This window comes from Typopeltis vanoorti, chromosome 20 (genome assembly GCF_054136105.1).
Source record: "Typopeltis vanoorti isolate ZY-2024b chromosome 20, IOZ_Tvanoo_1.0, whole genome shotgun sequence".
NCBI classification, from domain to species: domain Eukaryota; kingdom Metazoa; phylum Arthropoda; class Arachnida; order Uropygi; family Thelyphonidae; genus Typopeltis; species Typopeltis vanoorti.
This window is the reverse complement of record NC_143568.1, coordinates 91,479,860-91,499,243: the sequence shown is the minus strand read 5'-3', so window position 1 is coordinate 91,499,243 and position 19,384 is coordinate 91,479,860. Positions and strand designations below refer to the sequence as shown.

The window sequence follows — 19,384 nt, the reverse complement described above, 5'->3', positions numbered from 1 at the left end:
CAAAATTGGGAAAATTACATTCTAATAAATACCAAAAATAACATCTATTCTTCTGAGAACCTGTCACTAAAATTGGAGAAATTCGGAAAAGTGCGTGTTAAAATTTATCACAAATGGTAGGCACTCTTCCATTAAATACATTTGTTCCCAACTAGTTGGCATTTAATAAATGATGGAAACAAATGTCGTTAATGGATTACAATGTAACATGCAAATCACATGCCACTCCTCTCAGTTACTAAGACAATATATTTAAATAATAATGATCAAAATCACTATGAGAGCAATGACGTCATGCTCTGATTATCGTCGTTTTTTTTTTTTTTAAAGGAAATAAAATAGAAACGATGCAAGTTCTTTTTTATTCCACTTCTCCGCTCGAGTTAATTCTTTATTCTGTGTCCTACTTGTATATCTGCTATTTTCGGGATTAGTTTACTTGTAACATTTTACCACAAGCATCCATTAAAACAGCAGTAATTTCTCATCAAGCCTAATAACGTGTAGTGAAGCGGGTATTAATTACAGTGGTGATAATCAGATGGTGCAATATAAGTGAAAAATGGTGCCCTTAACCATCATACCTGTTTCATTTCCCATAGTGCGATTTTTTCCTTTACCCGCGGATCATATAGAACCTATAAGAACCAATGTTTAGTGATTGAAATTCATTTAATGCTATTCCTAAATTACAAACAAACAATGCTTAGTCATTTATAATAATTTTAGCATTATTATTTCTATGCACAGTGCATTTATAAATGGTTTACCTTTTATTGTGGTGAATATCAATCGTTTCCAACTGAACTTACCTCAACTTTCTTTTCCATTTGTTCGATGTAGTTGTCCCTCTCCTCAATGACATTATCTTTGTGGCTGTTTTCCTTGCTCAGCTCATCTTGAACTTTCAACAAAGTCATGTGCAACCGGATCTTTTCTTCATGCTGTTCTTCAACTTCCCTTTCAAGATGCAGGATGGTCTGACGAGAGACTCGAAGTTCCTCTCGTACTTTTTTAATTTCTTGCCACATATCGTTGGTTTTCTGTTTCTCCCCACGAGTCAACTCCTCCATGGACTTGGAGTGTTTCTAAAGGAATTGTAAAACAAACCCTTACTGACACGGAAGAATTTGGAAGTTACATTATTACAACCGGAAGCGGAAGTGGATCTTTCCACTATTCATTAAATATAATTCCATTCTCTTTGAATGTTTCTCTTACGCTAACTTACCTTTTGCAAATTTTTCTTTTCTGACTGCAGGTCATGCAAAGCCGTTTCCAGAGAACAAACTTTCTTTTGAAATTCCTCCTTGTGTTCTTCAGCAGCCACGAGTTTGATTTGCACGTCCGAAAGTTGCTGCGGAAGAAACATCACAATCGATCCCTGAAAAGCCATCTACTCTCTGTATATATATCCACACACACAAACACATAGACTCAATAAGATCACGACATTACATCTTTTTCAGGTAGCATTGGCATGCGCCTTACGAGGTCGGCTGGCGGTGTGAGCTGTGCGCAAGTCAAGACGCTGCCGCTAACAAATTCCAATCTTTCGTTTTCATACGTCTTATTATAATCTTATCTCTCTCTCTCTCTCTCTCTCTCTCTCTGTGTGTGTGTGTGTGGGAACGGGGGATACTTATCGTATAGATTAAAATGTCTAAAAAATGATAATCAGTGAAAGTGTCATTGTAAAATAGTTAATTTTTTTCAAACTTAACAAACTTTCACTATTTTTTTTTAATTATTATTCTCATTATAAAATGCCTCTATGGAGTTCTCAAGAGACATCGTGAGAGACAGCAAAACACTATACAGACAAAAATACACAGTATTATTGTCTGTTAATTGCACATGTTCTCTGGACAGCTTACCTGTTTTTGCGGAGAAAATCCGAGTATCCAAGGGGGGGGGGGGAAGGAAGTCCCACAACTTCTTCAAGACCTGCTAACTCCCCTTCAGTTGAAATAAGCTCATATAAAGATTCCTCTCGTCATAACGAGGACTAAATTAGGTCATTTCTAATCAAATGATGCATATCCCATTCTTCAACTTCAACTGAACCACAGTTGAAGCTGTTGTTTTTAGGATCCACTATGAGATGCTAGTCCTGTCTTAGAGCAGTGTTTCCCAAACTTCTGGATGTCAGGGTCCCCTTTACAAAAATTAAAATATTTCACGGCCCCCCTCGAAAAAAAAATCGTAATAGAGAGATATATTATTATAATATTTATTGTATTTATATTCAATACAAAACATACACAGCGAATATTGCAAAAATCAAATGCATGTATTATTTTTTGCCTCTTACCGTTTGGTTCTGAAGACGATGCGGGCTGTTCTGGTAAAATATGAAATACTGTCCTTTTTTTTTTTTTTTGAGTCTATTTCTGCTTCTTCTGATTGTTCGCGGGAATTTTTATTTTTTATTTTTTATCAGCCACTTCTCCATCTCAGGGTTAAATTTTTTAACGTAGAATAGGTCAAATAATATCACTATTTCATTATTTTCATTATTTCATGGCCCCCCTGAACAAAACCTACGTCCCCCAAGGGGGCCGCGGCCCACAGTTTGGGAAGCGCTGTCTTAGAGAACCAACACATACATCGTATTTGGAAGGTGCAGTTAAGCCCAATCGCCGAAGAAACAGGGAAGCGAGGAAAGTTTATATAATTTCTTAATCTTACATGATACGCTCAGTATTATATATCTTAATTTTAATTAAAGGGTCTTGATGCTTCAAGATGCAGAAGTTTGTAGCCATTGTAAAGCCTCATTGAAACATAGTAGTTTTGTTATATTACGTATTGTTGTTTTGTTGTTTTTTTTTCAAGAATTACGGCTTTAATTAAAAATTGATAGAATTTTCTCAATTGCAGGAGTGCCTGATTAGTAATTTTTTACTGGTACAAAAATAAAACGTTACAGATCATTTCAACTTGATTTTTTCTTTTTTTCTGAGATTTATCTGTGTTAAAATTGACAGTTCCCGTATAAAGATCGCATAATTATGAGAGAGAGAAAAAAAGTTGCATTTCTCTGTTAGTTTCGTGTACTTTTTTGCGCATTTCTTTGGGAGTTTTTTAGATACAAGTTAAATGGCAAGAGATCCCTTACTGTGTCCAATCAACAGTTGAAAAATTGTAACAATGGACACGTGATGGTATATACTTGCTGGAACTATCACGTTTAAAATGTAATGGGCATCACATCCAAGGTCCGTGTGCGTGCGAGATTTTTGCTGAACGATGACTAGACTTGGTAAGACGATACCTTGAGTAGGTGTGCGTAACATTTCGGAAGCTTCTCTGAATTTTCTGGACAAAGCAGTTGGGGTCTACATACATTTCCGTTTTCTACTAAAGTATTCAATGACCTTCCTCGGTTATATGAGAAGCTAATCCGGATTGGTGTTTTATTTCCTTTTCCACATCCTTAATGAAGGTCATTCTGCTTTGTGGAATGAAAAACCATAAGTTTCTGGTGTAAAATGCTGTCACTTCCGTATTACAAAACTTGGTCACCCTGAGAAAGACCGAGTGCTCTAGTTCAAAGATGAAGCGATCAAAATGCAAAACTCTAAGTGCGTTTTTATGTGACGCACATTCTTCCTCCCCCCACCTGTTGTGTTAATAATTTTGGAGTTGACTATAAGTGGGAGGACAGCTTTACGGCTTGAAATATTAGAATCATGCATGGTGCTTTATAAATAAAATGCGAAGTATTAAAAGCGTATACCGCTTTCTCGTTTTCTTGCCCATTTTCATCCCTGTGAATGAAAGAAATGTTATATTATGCTTTTTTTTTTTTTTTGGTGAAGTGAACTTCAGTCTTGTATATTCGACAGTTTGAAATTTTCCTCTCTTAAATCTGTCTCTACGGTTAGACCTAACGCTTTCTCTAACAGCATTTAAAAGCCCACTCCAAACTAGCGTGCTGTATTTATATCCAGCTGTTTCCTGCTGCTTCTAACTGGTTTTCTAGAAGTGCTATTAGCGTACTCGATACATGCAATCCTTGAGCAGCAGTAACGATTTTTTTTTTTTTTTTTTTTACCCGATATTGCCACGACATCTGGAACTCGCGTCAAACAGTGAGTTGATTGAAGCGGAACGCAATCTGCTAACTGGAATCGTATTTTCAGAAGGGGAAAAAAAAAAAGTTTAATTGCCAAGTGCTAGCGAAGCATATCCACTGAAACTGCGTATTCGTCTGTGTGAGCTGACAGCATCCACTTTCTAGCTCCAATTCTGATTTTTATTATATATATATATTTTAGATCCAGTCACATGCTATCACCTGATTTTAATAACTTCTGTGATATTAAAAAAAATCCGTTCTCCTCTTCTACCAGTTTTAAACGTTATTCTGGTTAGAAATATTATAAAGGTATAATTATTTTGTTATATTAACAATTTTAAAATTTCAATCTTGTTTATTATTTCAATCTTCAAAATAACAGTCTGTTGATTTACTCCTACTCCTACTGATGATAATAATGATCCTATTTCTTCTCAACGATACATTGTTGTACTTTGAATTTTAAAAAGGGTAAAACTTCTTTCTCTTTAATGTACGAGATCCAACCCGTGCGCTGCAGCCGCTCGCGTGACCCATTGTTAAATTTTCGAGAATTTTGTGAGCCTGTTGTTTGTTAAACCAACAATGGCTGTACACTGTACAGCCGCGCATACTTTAATCTACTGGCTATCGGCATTGGAGCAATATGGTGACGAGGGAATCCAACTCGACCTCTGTCAAAGATTTCGCGTTTCTAAAATTGTTATGAACCTGATACGACATTACTCTAAGAAGGAGACCTAGGTAAAATTAAACACATGGGCAGTGGCGGCTTGTATACATAAGCACTGCGACACTGCAGTACCCCAAGGAAAAAAATGAAAAATGTTGTTTGTGTTTATAAATAATAACAATGCTTACAAACATTACATAAATGCAGTACAACATGTTAAAGGTTACAGCTTATGTTTTGACATTGATTGAATAGTTAATAATTGGAATTATTCCATTAACGCTTTAGATTACGAAACAAATGCACTGCGATCTAACGCAGTGTCGGAATTATCACGTTCGGCCAATTGCAGCTAGACTCGCCCATATTTGTTTGCACTTGTCACTGTACGTAACAAGCAAATCCGACACTGCTCGTTGAGTAGTGTCGCTGCAGATAAATTGTATGCGTGGGCGCGTTATTTCTGTGAGATACGAAACTTTTATTATTGGTGTGTGTTCGTGTAAGGGTGTTTTTATAAAAATTTACATTTTTTAAAAAGCAATTTTTGAAAATGTAAATTTATTTATTAATAAATTAGTTACCGATTAGGAAAAAAAGAATTTTTTTTTTAAATTTTGTATATGCAGCACTCCAACTTAAAATTTTCACAGGCCGCCACTGCACATTAGTGTTTACTGATGATGTAATTCGTTTATACTTTGTGGGGGGGGGGGGTTTGAAATTATCACAAAGGGAGAACCTGTGGCGTTTTTTTTTTCTCTCTCTCCCTTAGTGACCAGTTGTTAAATAATTACCAACACACCCCTCGATCCTAATCCATGAAAGGTTGTAAATTACTAGAGCTGGCTTAATTAAAATGCTGTTACATGATGTGGGATGATTTGCCTCCTTAGCGCAGGTTGGAAGAACGATGGACAATGCACCCTTCGATTGCAAAAGACCTTGAGTTCGATTCTTGTCCTGACAAGAGGAATCTATCGACAGAAGGTGAGTCAGCTGATCTCATACCAAAGTATCAGGATTTTTATTTTCGGAAACGTGGTTTTGTCATCTCGTATCCAGCCATATTGGCAAGAAAGCACGCAACTAATAAACAATTTTGCTATTATTAGGTGGCGTAGTATGTAAATAGAAGATTAATTAAGCAGTGTAGAGTGTGAGTTGTGTGGCGTTGATTGTCGTCCCGCGATGAGTTGTTGAACACCGTGGATATCCCTCGTAATAATAATACCGATCACAGAATAATCTCAACTTACCGCTTCCATGTTATCAATGACCTCCTGAGCTTTCTTCTGTTGAGCAAATAATGTCTCACGAGCTGCATCCAGCTGGACCGCGAGTTCGGAAATTCCTGTATTATTTTGGTAATGTTTCACCGTATTTTTTAGTTCATTCCTTTCTCTGATAAGATTCTCAATCTAAAATCGGAAAAAGATGGGCGGAAAAAAAATAAAATAAAAAAGTAAATACTAAATAATATAAACAAAGGGAATGGGACTTATAAATCACATGCTCTGGGAATTGAAACCATTTCCTGTCAGATCCCTGAATTAGAAAAGAATAAACAAGAAAAAAAAAAAAAACTGAAAGATTGAATTATTTGTGAGTAGTTTTAACGACTGCTTGGAAAGGTTACTTCTTATTCTATGGATTCCGTACAATATCGACCAAGTATATGAAGTCTCACGCGAAGAATAATTTAAGAATAAGCTCTGAAATGTCCTATAAAATCAGTAGCTAAATGCGACTGTACGAAAGGGGGGGGGCGTCTGGAAAGTCTGATATAAGCATAAGAAAGAACATACTAGTAGCAGAGTTATGAAGATAACTTATGTTCTTATATCCAGGGCCGTACTTATGCACGAGGCTCTAGCTGGGGGCCCCCGAAAAATTAGGGCAAATTTAAGAGCCCCCCCCCCCCCACCTCCCAAACAAAGAGGGAAGGGTCACGGAGCACTCAAGCGCCTCTAGAAAAGTGTAAGTACGGCCCTGCTTACATCCTCGTATGTTCTTTCTTGTGGTTATATTAGTTGCTTTAATATCTTTTTTGATCTAAATGTTTCAGAACTTTCCAGATTCCTCCCCCTCCCTCGTACTTCATCGCAATTTCGACATTTCGTAAGAAGAACGATGATTGATTGGGTGGATATGAGTTAACGCAGTTAACAGCGACGTAAGCCAAGTATATTTTTCTGTTAATTGCATATAGTCGATGATGAATGCATTAAATGTGTTTATTGGCTCGTCCCCCGCCCCCGGAGGGAAACCCTTCCACCTCTGTATGTACCGACTCAGTAAAAAGGCTTATTGTGGCCTAGATGGGGACTGTACTTCTTAGAACAGTCTGAAGTGCTCATTGAAGATTTCCCCAAAGAGAGTGCCTCCATTTATGATGCTCCTTAACGAGCCTTTCAAAAGCTTGTTGACAGAAAAAGCATGTCTTGTCTTGTCTTAAGCTTTTCACGAACCATTCAGATTCTTTAGCAGAGGACTTCACAACCGGTGTGTCCTGCGTCATTGCGTGGGGACGGTTTCCCTGTTCTGGGGGACGAATAAACCCGAGTTTCCGGATTTATTCGTCCCCCCAGAGACCGGCTAACTCACCTTTAGTCGAAAGAGACAGAAAAATCCTATCACATTTTTCACAATCGGCATCTCTTTACGGATAATTCCTAATAACGTTGTAGATTTTTATGGGGAAGAATTTTAACAACATAATTTGCAGGATTTGTTAAATCTAAACAGCAGTAATATGAATATTAATATCTATAACGATTGAAGTTATAAAAATTTAGGAAATGTATACATCAAAGTTATGAGTTGACGTATCAACAGAAACATTTCATTTAATTTTAAGTGACAGTTATTTTTAAATCACTGAACGAATATGTTGACGTAAATTATCATTATCGTTAATTTCGTTCCTTTATTATTATTTTTTTTTTTTAATGATGACTCCACACATGGGTCACAGGAACTATAACACAAACAGTGTCACGTGTTCTATTTGTATTCATAAACAGATTGTAAATAACTGCTTCTGTAGGAGGTAGAGAGACTGAAGAGATTATTGAACACGAATATAATTTGACAAACTTCATCTTAAGAAAACTTAACTCTCTGAAAAGCCAGCAGCCATTCCTACTATGTCTGGAGGAAAGGCAAGTTCGGATTCTGTAATAAGACTTTCGAAGACGCATTTATCATGTTTATTTTCTTGTAAACCAATCATTTTCCTTCAAACACAAAAGATAGGATGGAAAAAAATTAAATTATACATTTATCATAAATGTATAATTTATAGTAAAAATATTACAACAGAGTAGGAAGTTACATATCGATCAAAGGGAGGTAGAAAAAAAAAACAGATTTTTGGTGAAATATAAATATCCACTCACCTCTTCATCGCTCCATCTAACGTTTTCATTTCCGGTTTGGATCATTCCCACTTCCGCTGCTGCTAGATGCCGTGTTCCGAATGCACTTCGATTCCTATTAATTTTCAACAAAGTTTTGTGAAGTTTATACGGCGAACACCTGACCTCTATTCTACCTTGTGTATATGTGTGTGTGTGTGTGTGTGTGTCTCTCGTATACATATCTAGTAGATCATTACTTTCTAAGTAAATGTACTAGAATAGGCCAATGCTAGTCTTGACGTCACAAGAGAAATTTTCCAATAAATCAGCATTATCGAGATTTTCCTTGTACTATGTCGCCTGCTTTTAATCCACCTTATCATCAATCGAAAGACGTCACAGACGCTTTCTTTAAGAATTATTTATTATTATTCGTGTACTTTTTAAGTCAGCCTTAGAATTTCTGGATTTGTCAACTTGCCAACAATGTCCATTATCAATGATAGCAATCAAAAACTGTCTTTAGCAGAGCGCTTCTCAAACTGGCAGCGCGCAGACAAACTGTGGCGAAAAAAAAAAAAAAAAGTGGCGGGGGGTATTTAAAACATTTTTGGTAAATTTATAAATGCTATAAATTCGATTATACTGATATATATAAAATAACCAAGTTTATAAAATTACTTGGTAACCCTAATATATATATGCGTTATTTATTATTATTATTGTCTGAGGCCTAGGGCGGCTATAATATGCCATATAATGTAAATATCTATTTTTCCTATTTTTATATTTTTTTTATAAAAAAATAAACAGGTGCTTTTATTCAAGTATCAGCAATTTACCTATAGCGCAACTAGGTTTTTCCCTGGCTCGGAAGTTTAATACACTCCACAAGAAATTCTTAGAATATTATATTATTATAATAATACTTGTTTGATGATGATAATAATAATATATTATTATTATATTATATTATTAATAATAATAATATTCTACTTTATTTTCTGCAAGAATTTACCATAATATCCATAATGCTGCCTGAGTAGGAGATGAAGTACAAATAACCAATCAGAATACGCGTTGAGCAGACGATCTTTTCTGGTTAATTGTAAACACTTTTTTTTTTTATCATTATTTCTGCGTTGCTATGTATAATTTTTTTCTTCTCTGTGCGGTGACATGATATTGTCTTAAAATTATAAAATTGCTGCTCTTACCATATAGAATATTAAAACTCGTGAATGAAATTATTACATTGAAATAGAAGAAAAAGAATTATTGATATTTAAGCAGTAGGTGAGTGATTACGGATTGTAGTCATTTACAGTAAGGACAGTAATGATTAGTTGGAATTATGGTCGAGGCTAAAACTGTGTATGTTATGTCGATATTAAATTTGTGTGTGTCCAGCCAGTCTGCTTGTTTTGTGAGATGAAAAATTGCGAACAAAAAATTATGTCACATTGTCAGTGCCTCCGTGGTGCAATCCACACATTCTCCGTGTCTCACAGAGCTTTTCCACTGAAGGTGAGTTAGCCCGTAATTATGAAAAATAAAGACAAATTATAAAAGGCAGGCAAAGATTATTACAAGCCTCAGGCCAATGGGGTGTTGTAATTGTGTGGTATGCTTTCGTAAAATTTACTAATTAAAATAAATTATTAAATTTATTTTTACTAGATATACACTTTATTTATTTTATCAAAATAGCTTGAAGAACGCTGACATTTTTTGTAGAACTCTGTTTAAAAATACAATACAAATGAAACCTCCTGAATAGGATAAAGTGCTTTTCCTATATGGCAAAATAGTAGCGCAATTTGTGGTTAACGGAAAAATGTTTCTATATCAGTAAACAGTGACGGCCGGTGAAAATTTTAAGTGGGGGGTGCTGCATATACAAAATAAAAAATAAATAAAAATTATTTTTCCTAATCAGTAACCAATTTATTAATAAATAAATTTACATATTAAAAAAATGCTTTATTAAAAATATTTCACCCTCGCCACGAACAAACACCAATAATAACTGTTTCGTATCTCACAGAAATAACGCCGCAAGCATACGATACACTGCCCAGCCGAGCAGTGTCGGAATGACTTGTAACGTGCAATCACAAGCGCAAACGAATATCGGCGAGACTGGCTGCGATTGGTCGAACGTGATAATATCGACACTGCGTTAGATCGAAGTGTATTTGTTTCGTAATCTAAAGCGAACAATTCCAATTATTAATTATTCAATCACTGTCGAAACATAAGCTGTAACCTTTAATATGTTGTATTGCATTTATATAATGTTGTTAGCATTGTTATTATTTATAAACACAAAATTTAAATATTTTATTTTTTTCCTTCGGGGTGTCGCAGTGCTTATGTACGGGTCGCCACTGTCAGTAAACGTTTCCTCTCCCTATGTTCGCCTGAAAATTGTCTGAATAACACAACACACTATTTTCTCTTCTTTTTTTTCCACAAAAAATCCCAATATGACACAATTTAGATTAGTGCTTATGATATGTATTCAAAACAAATTTATTTGGATGAAATTTTGTCGGACTGTTGTTAAGTACATCGATGTCCAGTTTAGAGATTAAAAAATTCAATTTACTCTTATTAATCAATATTTAATTGACGTATTGAAGATACGCAGGTTATATAAGTCATAAACTGTTTCTGAAAAATGATTTTTCGATAAATTTCAGGATAAATAAATATTGACGGTTACTAAAAAATATTTTAATAAAAACATATGATATTACAAATAATATAAAGTAATGACATATTACTCCTTTACATACTTACCGATCTGGTGATAAGTCAGATTGGTCTGTAGCTCCATCTATCGATGACATTGTTAATGAATTATATGGAGAATCTTGATTAGCTAGTAACTCCTGGAACAGTCGAAGATATCTGGTTGCAGACTATTTTAAGACAAACGAAAAACGGCTTGAATTGCGATATGAGTATGATGAAAAAAATATTCTAGTGATTTAGTATGTTTCTCGTTCTGGATACACGGAGATATTCTGAGGATGCCATGAAAATAACTTTTTTTTTTTTTCTCCCTTTTTGCATATAAGGAGGGAGTATGTATATTCATATATTACAGTGGAAATTTTTTGGAGTATGCTCTTCATTGTCCACTTGTTAATTTTAGCAAATGTCATTCGGTTTGTTATAGGAAGAGAAAAAAAAATTACAATTATACTTATTTAAAAATTTTTTTTTTAGTATTTTTATTTTATTTATTTATATATTTTTTGTTACATATGATACACGACTATAATTTACAGTACTTTTTTTTTGTGGTAATAGCTGCCTTTCGCAACCTGTCTTCATTGAGCTTATTACTCCAATTTTATTCGCATTTATGTTGTTATGGGATGTTATCGCTGTTTTCTGTGTCACTTTATATGAAGGAAATAAACGTATGAAGTTCTGGGTAAAGTATCTACATAGTCATGTAACTTCGGACGCTCCATTAAGTCAAAGAATATTTACACGTTCGATTCTATTCACCGATAGAAATAACTTCAGGAATTATATATATAATAATATGATATTAATAATAAAATAAAAATGAAAAAATATTAAAATAATAATTATAACTTCCGCGAAAAATAAAAATATTTTGAAAAATTTCATAAAAATCATCGAAAAGAAATTAGGACTGTCGACCATTACTGAAAAATATTTTAATAAAAAAAAACATATGATTTAATATTACAAATAATAAAATAACATAACTATTCTAGAAATAAGTCAGTTTAATTAAAAAAAATAGTATTTTCTCCATTAACTGAAGAATTTTTTTTTCAGAAACTACATACCTATCAACCGTTATAAATTTTCACGGACGTGAATACAGTTAAATTCCGTTGGTCCAGCCTGTTCCAAAGTGGTTGATCTTTGACGCAGGCTTTTCTGTACCGGATTTATTTATTTTTTTTATTCAACACCAGCCCTCAGCAAAATCGATCACAATGGTAGCTAAGATTCGATACTCGAGATTCCAGACATTTTATATCGTATTCTCTTCACTTTCACTTAATATATCACATAAAAGTGTACCGAGTGTATGGCGGTAGCGAAAGGTAGAGATCGGGAAGATTTCCAAACTGTTCAGGATAAAAGAATTATACAAATAAAGCACTCTTTTAGCTCGAACATGCTGAATGAAGAGAATATCCTCTTTGGTGAATGCAAAAGTGTTAAAAGATTTAACACCTTTGCATTTATAAGTTGCGAAAACATTTTACCCTTAAAATAGTCTTCATCAGGTGTGAAAATTTCTGAGAATTTTGGATGAGAACTGAACTTGATGACAGTTACTTTATTTCTGAAATGATTGCTAAATAAACGAAATACTTCACAATGGACGAGTCCTTGATGCTTTTATTCTGCTTAGAAATTGTAACGATTATGCTTGCCATTGAACAGAAAACGAATTAATATAACTTCTAAATACAGTAATATGTCTGCAGATCCTGAAGCGAATTTAAGTTAAAATATGAAAAAGGTTGCTATATTTATTTAATCTTCAGGTGAATAAGTCCGTCTATAGACAAAGGAGAATTTGTTATCTTTTTATTTGTTTTGTCAGTGATGAGAAAAAAAAATTTCTCTGTTCTTTTTTTTTTTTTTTCCTTAGAAGTTGAAATAATTTATCAAAGACGATAATATATCTTCTTTCTGGCTATAGGTAGATACTTCATGTGGAAAATTTCATCCTCCATCTAAGGAGAAGAAAAAGTTAACGATATCGTGATAATAGTTTAATAGTAGTATCGCGAATAAGTCAGAAGTTAAAATGTCGCTGTTAACGGTTAGAGAAGGTTTAGGAACATTTGTAGGTTGTACAGGTGGCGCTTCCGCTATGACAAAGTCTGTAGGGAATTTTTGCTACCGACTTGATCATTAAAAATTAACAATAAATCGCTTTTGCCATTAAAATAAAGCTGGAAAGATAAAATTGTGTATTTTTAGCAGCAGAGTTGAAATACATAATTTTTATTTGATTTCGTTGAACCACATGATGTTCTTGTGGTTCAAAATGTATTCCACGGTTGAAAACTGTTGTTTGAACTATTTAAGAATGGTTAATTGTATTTATATTAAAAGTGAGCCACTCCGGATTTCTTTTATTATTAAGAAAGGAAGTAATGCAAATGTAAAGAGTTAAAATGTTAACCGCTTGCAATATACTTCCTTCTACTAGAACAAAAAAAAAAAAAAAAAAAAAAAAAAAAATCAGATTTGGATTACAAGTATTAAAATAATCGCACTTACAGCCGAGTCAAACAGCCCTAAAATGTGTCCGCTGATATTAGCATTAGCCTCAAAATCCTCTAATGCTTTTTCATTCCTGATTTTTTTATTCATTTATTTTTTTTACTGCGCTTTATTTTTGGAAATTGATAGGCAGGTCTCTGTCTTTCGTTATCGGTATTTTACTGATGTTTGTAGATTGACGAGTGATCGCCATATCGTATTATTAACCCCTTTTGGTGTTATCGTCTAAAGCAGGGGTCGCCAAAGTCAATTTGCCCGTCGACCCCTTCAAGCGTTTCTTGACTTTTTATCGACCCCCTCTATTTTACTATTACGTAATTATAATAGGACAAGCAAAAAAAAAAAGACGCTTATGTGAGTTTTTAGATTGTTTATTTTATAGTTACAGTGTTTATTGTATGTATAATATAGTATATATTATTATATTACTATTACTATCACTAGTAATATCACTGGTATTACTACCAGCGCTGCTCAACTCTTCAACATAGAGAAGTTTAGTTCGTGAATGAATAACGATTGAATTATAATATGTATGTTGATGAATTTTAGAACATTAACGCTCACTTGTATGTCGATGCGCAAAAATGAGACTGCGATCGAATACTTGTAAGTATCAGTAAATAAGAACCACGCACGTGTTGCAATCTCGCTCCCACTGCGCCGGCCGGCAGGAACCACCAACATGCGTTTATTGGTAAATACGTCATTTTGGCCTACTTGATTGGCCTCAGTAACTATTTTCATGACCTTGCTTCATCTTAGAGGTCCAATTCATGGACCTGTAAGATGGAGGTACTGATCCCACAATTCACTCTTAATTGCGTTGTCATTACCTCTATGTCTTTTGTCATGGAGGTAATCCAAGTTAACCGAATTAAATATTACCCATACAATGATGTCTTATATTTTTCTGTCGACCCCTTTGGCGACCACTGGTCTAAAGCAATGTTCTGCCGAATATTCTGTGTTGCGGAGTTAAATCCCAAGTTTCCGGGACTAAAAATCCCTATTTTCTTGCGATACAAAGATCGATTAATTAACCTGAGGACCGGCTCAAAAAAAAAAAAAAAAATAATAAATAAATAAATAAAAGCCTAGAAAAAATTATTAATTCATCTACTAGATCAAACTTATAAAGATCCTTCTTTTATCGATCTTGTGCTGTGAAATTTAATATATAATATATATGATAAAAATAGAAAAAATATTTAGCCCTCCCACTGTACGAAAGTACTATAATTTTATATAGAAAAAAACTTTCGTAGGTGGGAAGTATATAATAAAAGTGACGATACTGCTAATAAATTAAAAAGAAAAAGCAGTCAAAAATTTAAAGCTGAAGGAAAAATGGAACAAGATAATCGAGACAAGCACATCACTGAGTTTCGGAGAAGGGTTCAACGATTAGAACGTTCAGAATGAAAATAAATTTTAAAATAAGACATTTCAGTATCTTGACTTGTTCTCAGAGTTTGGTTTGATTTATGCATGACAAAGCGAAACAGAATTTGACTTTTGTGATAGCATCTCGGCGAGTGCGAAATGTCATAGCATTGTTTATGATCTGTGAGTAGTTGACAATTCCATGAGCAAATTTTCTGATACTATATCTCTATAACTAGTGGCCAACGGATTTTTTCAAGCTTGTGTTTAGCTAGCCTCATACCCCACCCCCCTCCCCCAGTGCATTACCGTTCTTTCTCCAATCGCGTTGACAATTGCACTGCTGTTAATGCTGGCATCGCTGCTGTGATGCCAGCATTAACAGCATTATTACTGTGCCGCTTGATCGTAACAGAGTGGCCTTGCGTACGTCTGTATTCTTCTTGAAAGAAAAAAAAAAAAATCTTAACTTTATGCAGTTTATTCATCAACTAGCACTTTTGTGCATCCTTAAGAAACTGTCTTACACTTCACAAGCATCTTGCTTTTATACCATACATACAATTCATACATTCACATACAATGATATTACAAAATATTTCGACTACAGATCACTAATCAAACAACAGTTTATTAGAAAAACTTACCCTCTGTCTCTCTTTAGTTTGCTTGATAGCCTCCTGCAGTTCCTCTATAGCTTTCATAGCCTTCTCTACATTTGATGGCTGCGTGTAATATGCAAAGAACGATATATTAGATGTTCAGTGATCTTACACCATTATATACTGAAAGCAATAATATTACAGTTGTACAGAAAAGCATCTCGAAGTTGCTACGACAGAGAAAACCACGTGCTGGATTTTGTTTTTCTTTATGACGTGTGAAAATTCCAAGTAATAAAATCTGAATTATAAAAACAACGATCCTGATTATAACCAATATAAGGAAAGCAAGAAACTGACTGTATCCTCCGTTAAAATCCGACCCAACTTGAAGCCTTAATCAGATGCTTTTGCAAATACAAAGGTACACGCCACAGCTGCGTCTCCAGAAAAATGCGTAATTTTTCTGGAGACTTTGAATGCGTCATTCAAAGTTGCACACCTGTGGCTTTATCAGTCCCTTAAATGGAATACATTTTATTTATGACTTTTTATACGTCATTCTACCTTTTAGAAATAAGATGAAGGTTAAAAAACAATCATAACGATGCTGCAAATGGTCAATATCGACAATCTGATTTAGCGGTGAGACAACATCATACACACAAATAATAATTATCAAGTGTGTGTTTATTAAGAATTCTACGTGATCAGAATAACCATACACAGTACTAATAAAAATATACAATAGATTTCTGTAATAACGCATTACGAACGTGCATAAAGCGCGTGTTCATTACAGCCGCGAGAAATTATTGTTAGGATTCTGCTGAAAAACGTATTTTTAATGTATATTTATCTGCCTGTAAACGTACTTTTCTCTCTGTATGTAGACTTTCTTTTTGGTAACCATTCAGCGAACTATCACTCTCTCCATTAGCATGGTCAGCTTTGAAATCTCTTTCCCACTCTCTTGATGGTTCCTCTTCTTCAGTCGAACTGCAAAAGAAAAGCAAATTTTCACTTAATTCATTAGTTAATAATTGTTTTACATTTGAAATGGTTCTGTTCTGCCAAACTATACGAAAATATTTAAACTCGAGGCTGCTTTTAGGAATGTTCATGGTTCATAATTCACTTCCGTACAGTAGAGAAGGTCTTAACAAAACTTTATAAACTCTTATTCTTGTATGCTTTTAAAGTTGGTTAGGCTTGAGAATATTATCGATCATTCGTGTTATCTTTTTTTTTTTTTTGTTATCTATATATATATATATTTAAAAAAACAAAACAAAACATAGATTTAATGACTAAATAGTGAAATAATTATTATTTCACTATTTATTAACACAAGTTAATAAATTTTAACCACTATACATTAGACGTCAATAAAACGATGTTGTATTTGCTGTTTTAAACAATAATTTGACTAACATTTTATCGTGTTAATTATAATTTGTTTGTGTTGGCTACATTGAAAATGAAAAAAAAAATTGTGGCAGCACTCAATATTCTTTTTTGTTTTTGTTACACTCTGTATTTCTCATGCATGTGCATTAATGATTGTACTGAGTGAAAATTTGAAAATTCGTGTTTAAAAAAATCCGACAATGGGAGACTTGTTCGACTTTGAAAGAGGACAAATTGTTGGTGCGCGTTTAGCTGCAGCATCAGTGAGAAAAAAATGCCACATTATTAAGTGTATTGAGATCGAAAGTGTCTAAGGTTTATGTCGGCATACACAGATCACGGCAAGACATCATCATCGAAGAGAAACAGTGGACGAAAATAAAGGATTAAAAACGAAAATAAACAAAAAGAGATCGTTGGACACTGAGAAGGATTGTTTCGAAAACTCACGGAACTATTGCAGCACAAGCAACAGCCGAACTGAATATTTATCTTGTAGAACCTGTTCCAATAAAAACTGTCTGATGTGGGCTTCGTAAATGGGAGCTCCAGTATTCTGGAGATTGCGGCACAATCACCAGATTTGAACATAATTAAATCACTCTGGCCAGTTATGGAGACTAGAATAGGAAACAGATTCCCACCTCCAACGTCTTAAAAATGATGTTTTTCAAGAAGAATGATACAAAATTCCACCAGAAAGTATTCAAAACTACTTTGAGTCCATTGTAAGAAGAATTCGGGCTGTACTGAAGGCAAAAGTGGTCCAGCACCATATTAATAAATATGTAGATATGACATGCGTTTCCATTATTTTGTTCAACTCCTGTACGTACTGTACATTAGGTATGACATGCGTTTCCATTATTTTGTTCAACTCCAACGCTGCGTGATTTCTAAGTTAACAATGCGATAAACTTTTCACTGAAAAGCAAACGTAAACATTAACATATTTTTATATGAATAAATAACAAATATGATTAGGCTTACAGATATCTTATTTGAAATACGAGTTTTAATTTTTGTGCATTGGTCATATTTGTGCATTTAAAATGCTTATTAGGTTAATTCTTTGTGATATATTATTTATTTAACGAAAGAAAGGGAGGAAAAGAAGAAATTAAAATATTTCTAAGACTTCCAGCGCCCATACAAAAGCTTTTCAGTTTCTGATGACTTAAGTCTAGCTTAAGCATATCTTGCACAAGATGCTTCGTTAGTATTCGGCAGCCCTTCCACGGAAGTTAAAGCTGTAGCGTTCTCTTTGGCACAGATCTCTATAGTTGTGAATGCACCGAAGTGGAAGGAGGGGAAAAAGTTGATTCATGAAGGAAGAAACGCACAACCCTTTTCAGAACTCTCCTGTCCCTTTCCATCAGTTTTCATAGTTTACCTCAGGGTTTCCCAAACTGTGTTCCGCGAGAAGTTCTCCTGGAATTTGTCATTTTAATTTTCTAAGTATTTTTCATGAATAAATATTTTAATGGAAATATTCTGAGGAGAATGATATTCGTGAATATGTCGAAAAGCTCAGACCCAGAACGCCTAATAACATGTGTAGCAAATGTCAGTAACCAAGCGGCATATTTTTAAATCTGGAAGTATTCATGAATTATCGTTAATTTTCACACATCGAAACCTTTCAACATTTGGGAAAGGGAATATCACTGTTTATAACCGGTCATAAAAATTTCCAGCAAGCGGATTATAACAATGGGCGGCGTATCCTCTGTTCTCAAAGCTGAAGGAAATGACATGTGTGTAACAAATGTCAGTGACCAAGCGGCACATTTTTAAACATGGAAATATTCATGAATTATCGTTAACACACATCGAAATCTTTCAACAATCGGGAAAGAGAATACCGCTGTTTGTGACCGATCATAAAAATTGCCTGCAAGCCGATTACAACAACGGGTGGCGTATCCTCTGTTCTCAAAACTGAAATAAATAACATCTGTGTTGCAAATGTTAGTGACCAATCAGGAAGGAAGTAGAAAGAAAATTTTTCCACTAAAATTGAAGATCAAGGTAGTCTGTATCTGGTTCTCAAATCTAGTAATACTGAATACTTTCTTCGCAAGTTTGTATTGTAGGGGGAAAGTTTCGAAACTGTAGTGCTGTGATTTTTTAAAAGTAATATACCTGCAGATTTAAATTTTAATATGAATAAGAGACAAGGGACTTTGTTTAATTTTCATGTTAAGAAATCTTTTATTGAAGGTGTTCGTGACGCACAGTGCCGCTCCGCAGGTAAGAGACGCCTTTGTTCAAAGTTATATTTCAGCGTCCCCAGAAAATAGAATTTGCAAATTAAAATGAAATTAATTTCAAGAAATTTTTATTTATTTAGTATATAAATACAAGATATACGTATGTGTACATATAAATAGAGCATCTCAAAAAAAAATGTTATTTCAATTATCACAATAAAATCATAACACAAATCAAGACGCACCACTCATGAATCGGTGCGTCAAAGCAAACCAGCTAATCGGTTGTTGAGTTAACTGTTCATTTTTTATCGCCTTACTGTTTATTTCAAGTCGTGCAATCTATGTAGTAAAGT

The 19,384-nt window shown here is 34.1% G+C and overlaps 1 protein-coding gene across 1 annotated transcript; it reads right to left on the bottom strand.

Annotated features, from left to right (window-relative positions):
• Nucleotides 1-678: 678 nt before the first annotated feature.
• Nucleotides 679-15,581, bottom strand: LOC150095646 (uncharacterized). Its single transcript, XM_090409932.1, has 7 exons — nt 15,451-15,581; nt 10,925-11,046; nt 8,159-8,252; nt 6,017-6,178; nt 1,232-1,357; nt 813-1,088; nt 679-684 (listed from the first exon to the last, which is right to left on the bottom strand). Exons 1-7 carry the CDS (start codon nt 15,505-15,507, stop codon nt 679-681), a joined length of 843 nt encoding a protein of 280 aa, XP_090266058.1. The 5' UTR covers nt 15,508-15,581.
• Between the last annotated feature and the right edge of the window lie 3,803 nt (nt 15,582-19,384).

What these genes read in the sequence shown, in the direction of transcription:
- LOC150095646 (XM_090409932.1), bottom strand. Translation starts at nt 15,507, where the DNA reads ATGAAAGCTATAGAGGAACTGCAGGAGGCTATCAAGCAAACTAAAGAG. An exon ending in TTAGATGGAGCGATGAAGAG is followed by an intron (nt 6,179 to 8,158) that starts GTGAGTGGATAT and finishes TTCCGATTTTAG; the next exon opens with ATTGAGAATCTTATCAGAGA. An exon ending in AAAAGAAAAATTTGCAAAAG is followed by an intron (nt 1,089 to 1,231) that starts GTAAGTTAGCGT and finishes CAATTCCTTTAG; the next exon opens with AAACACTCCAAGTCCATGGA.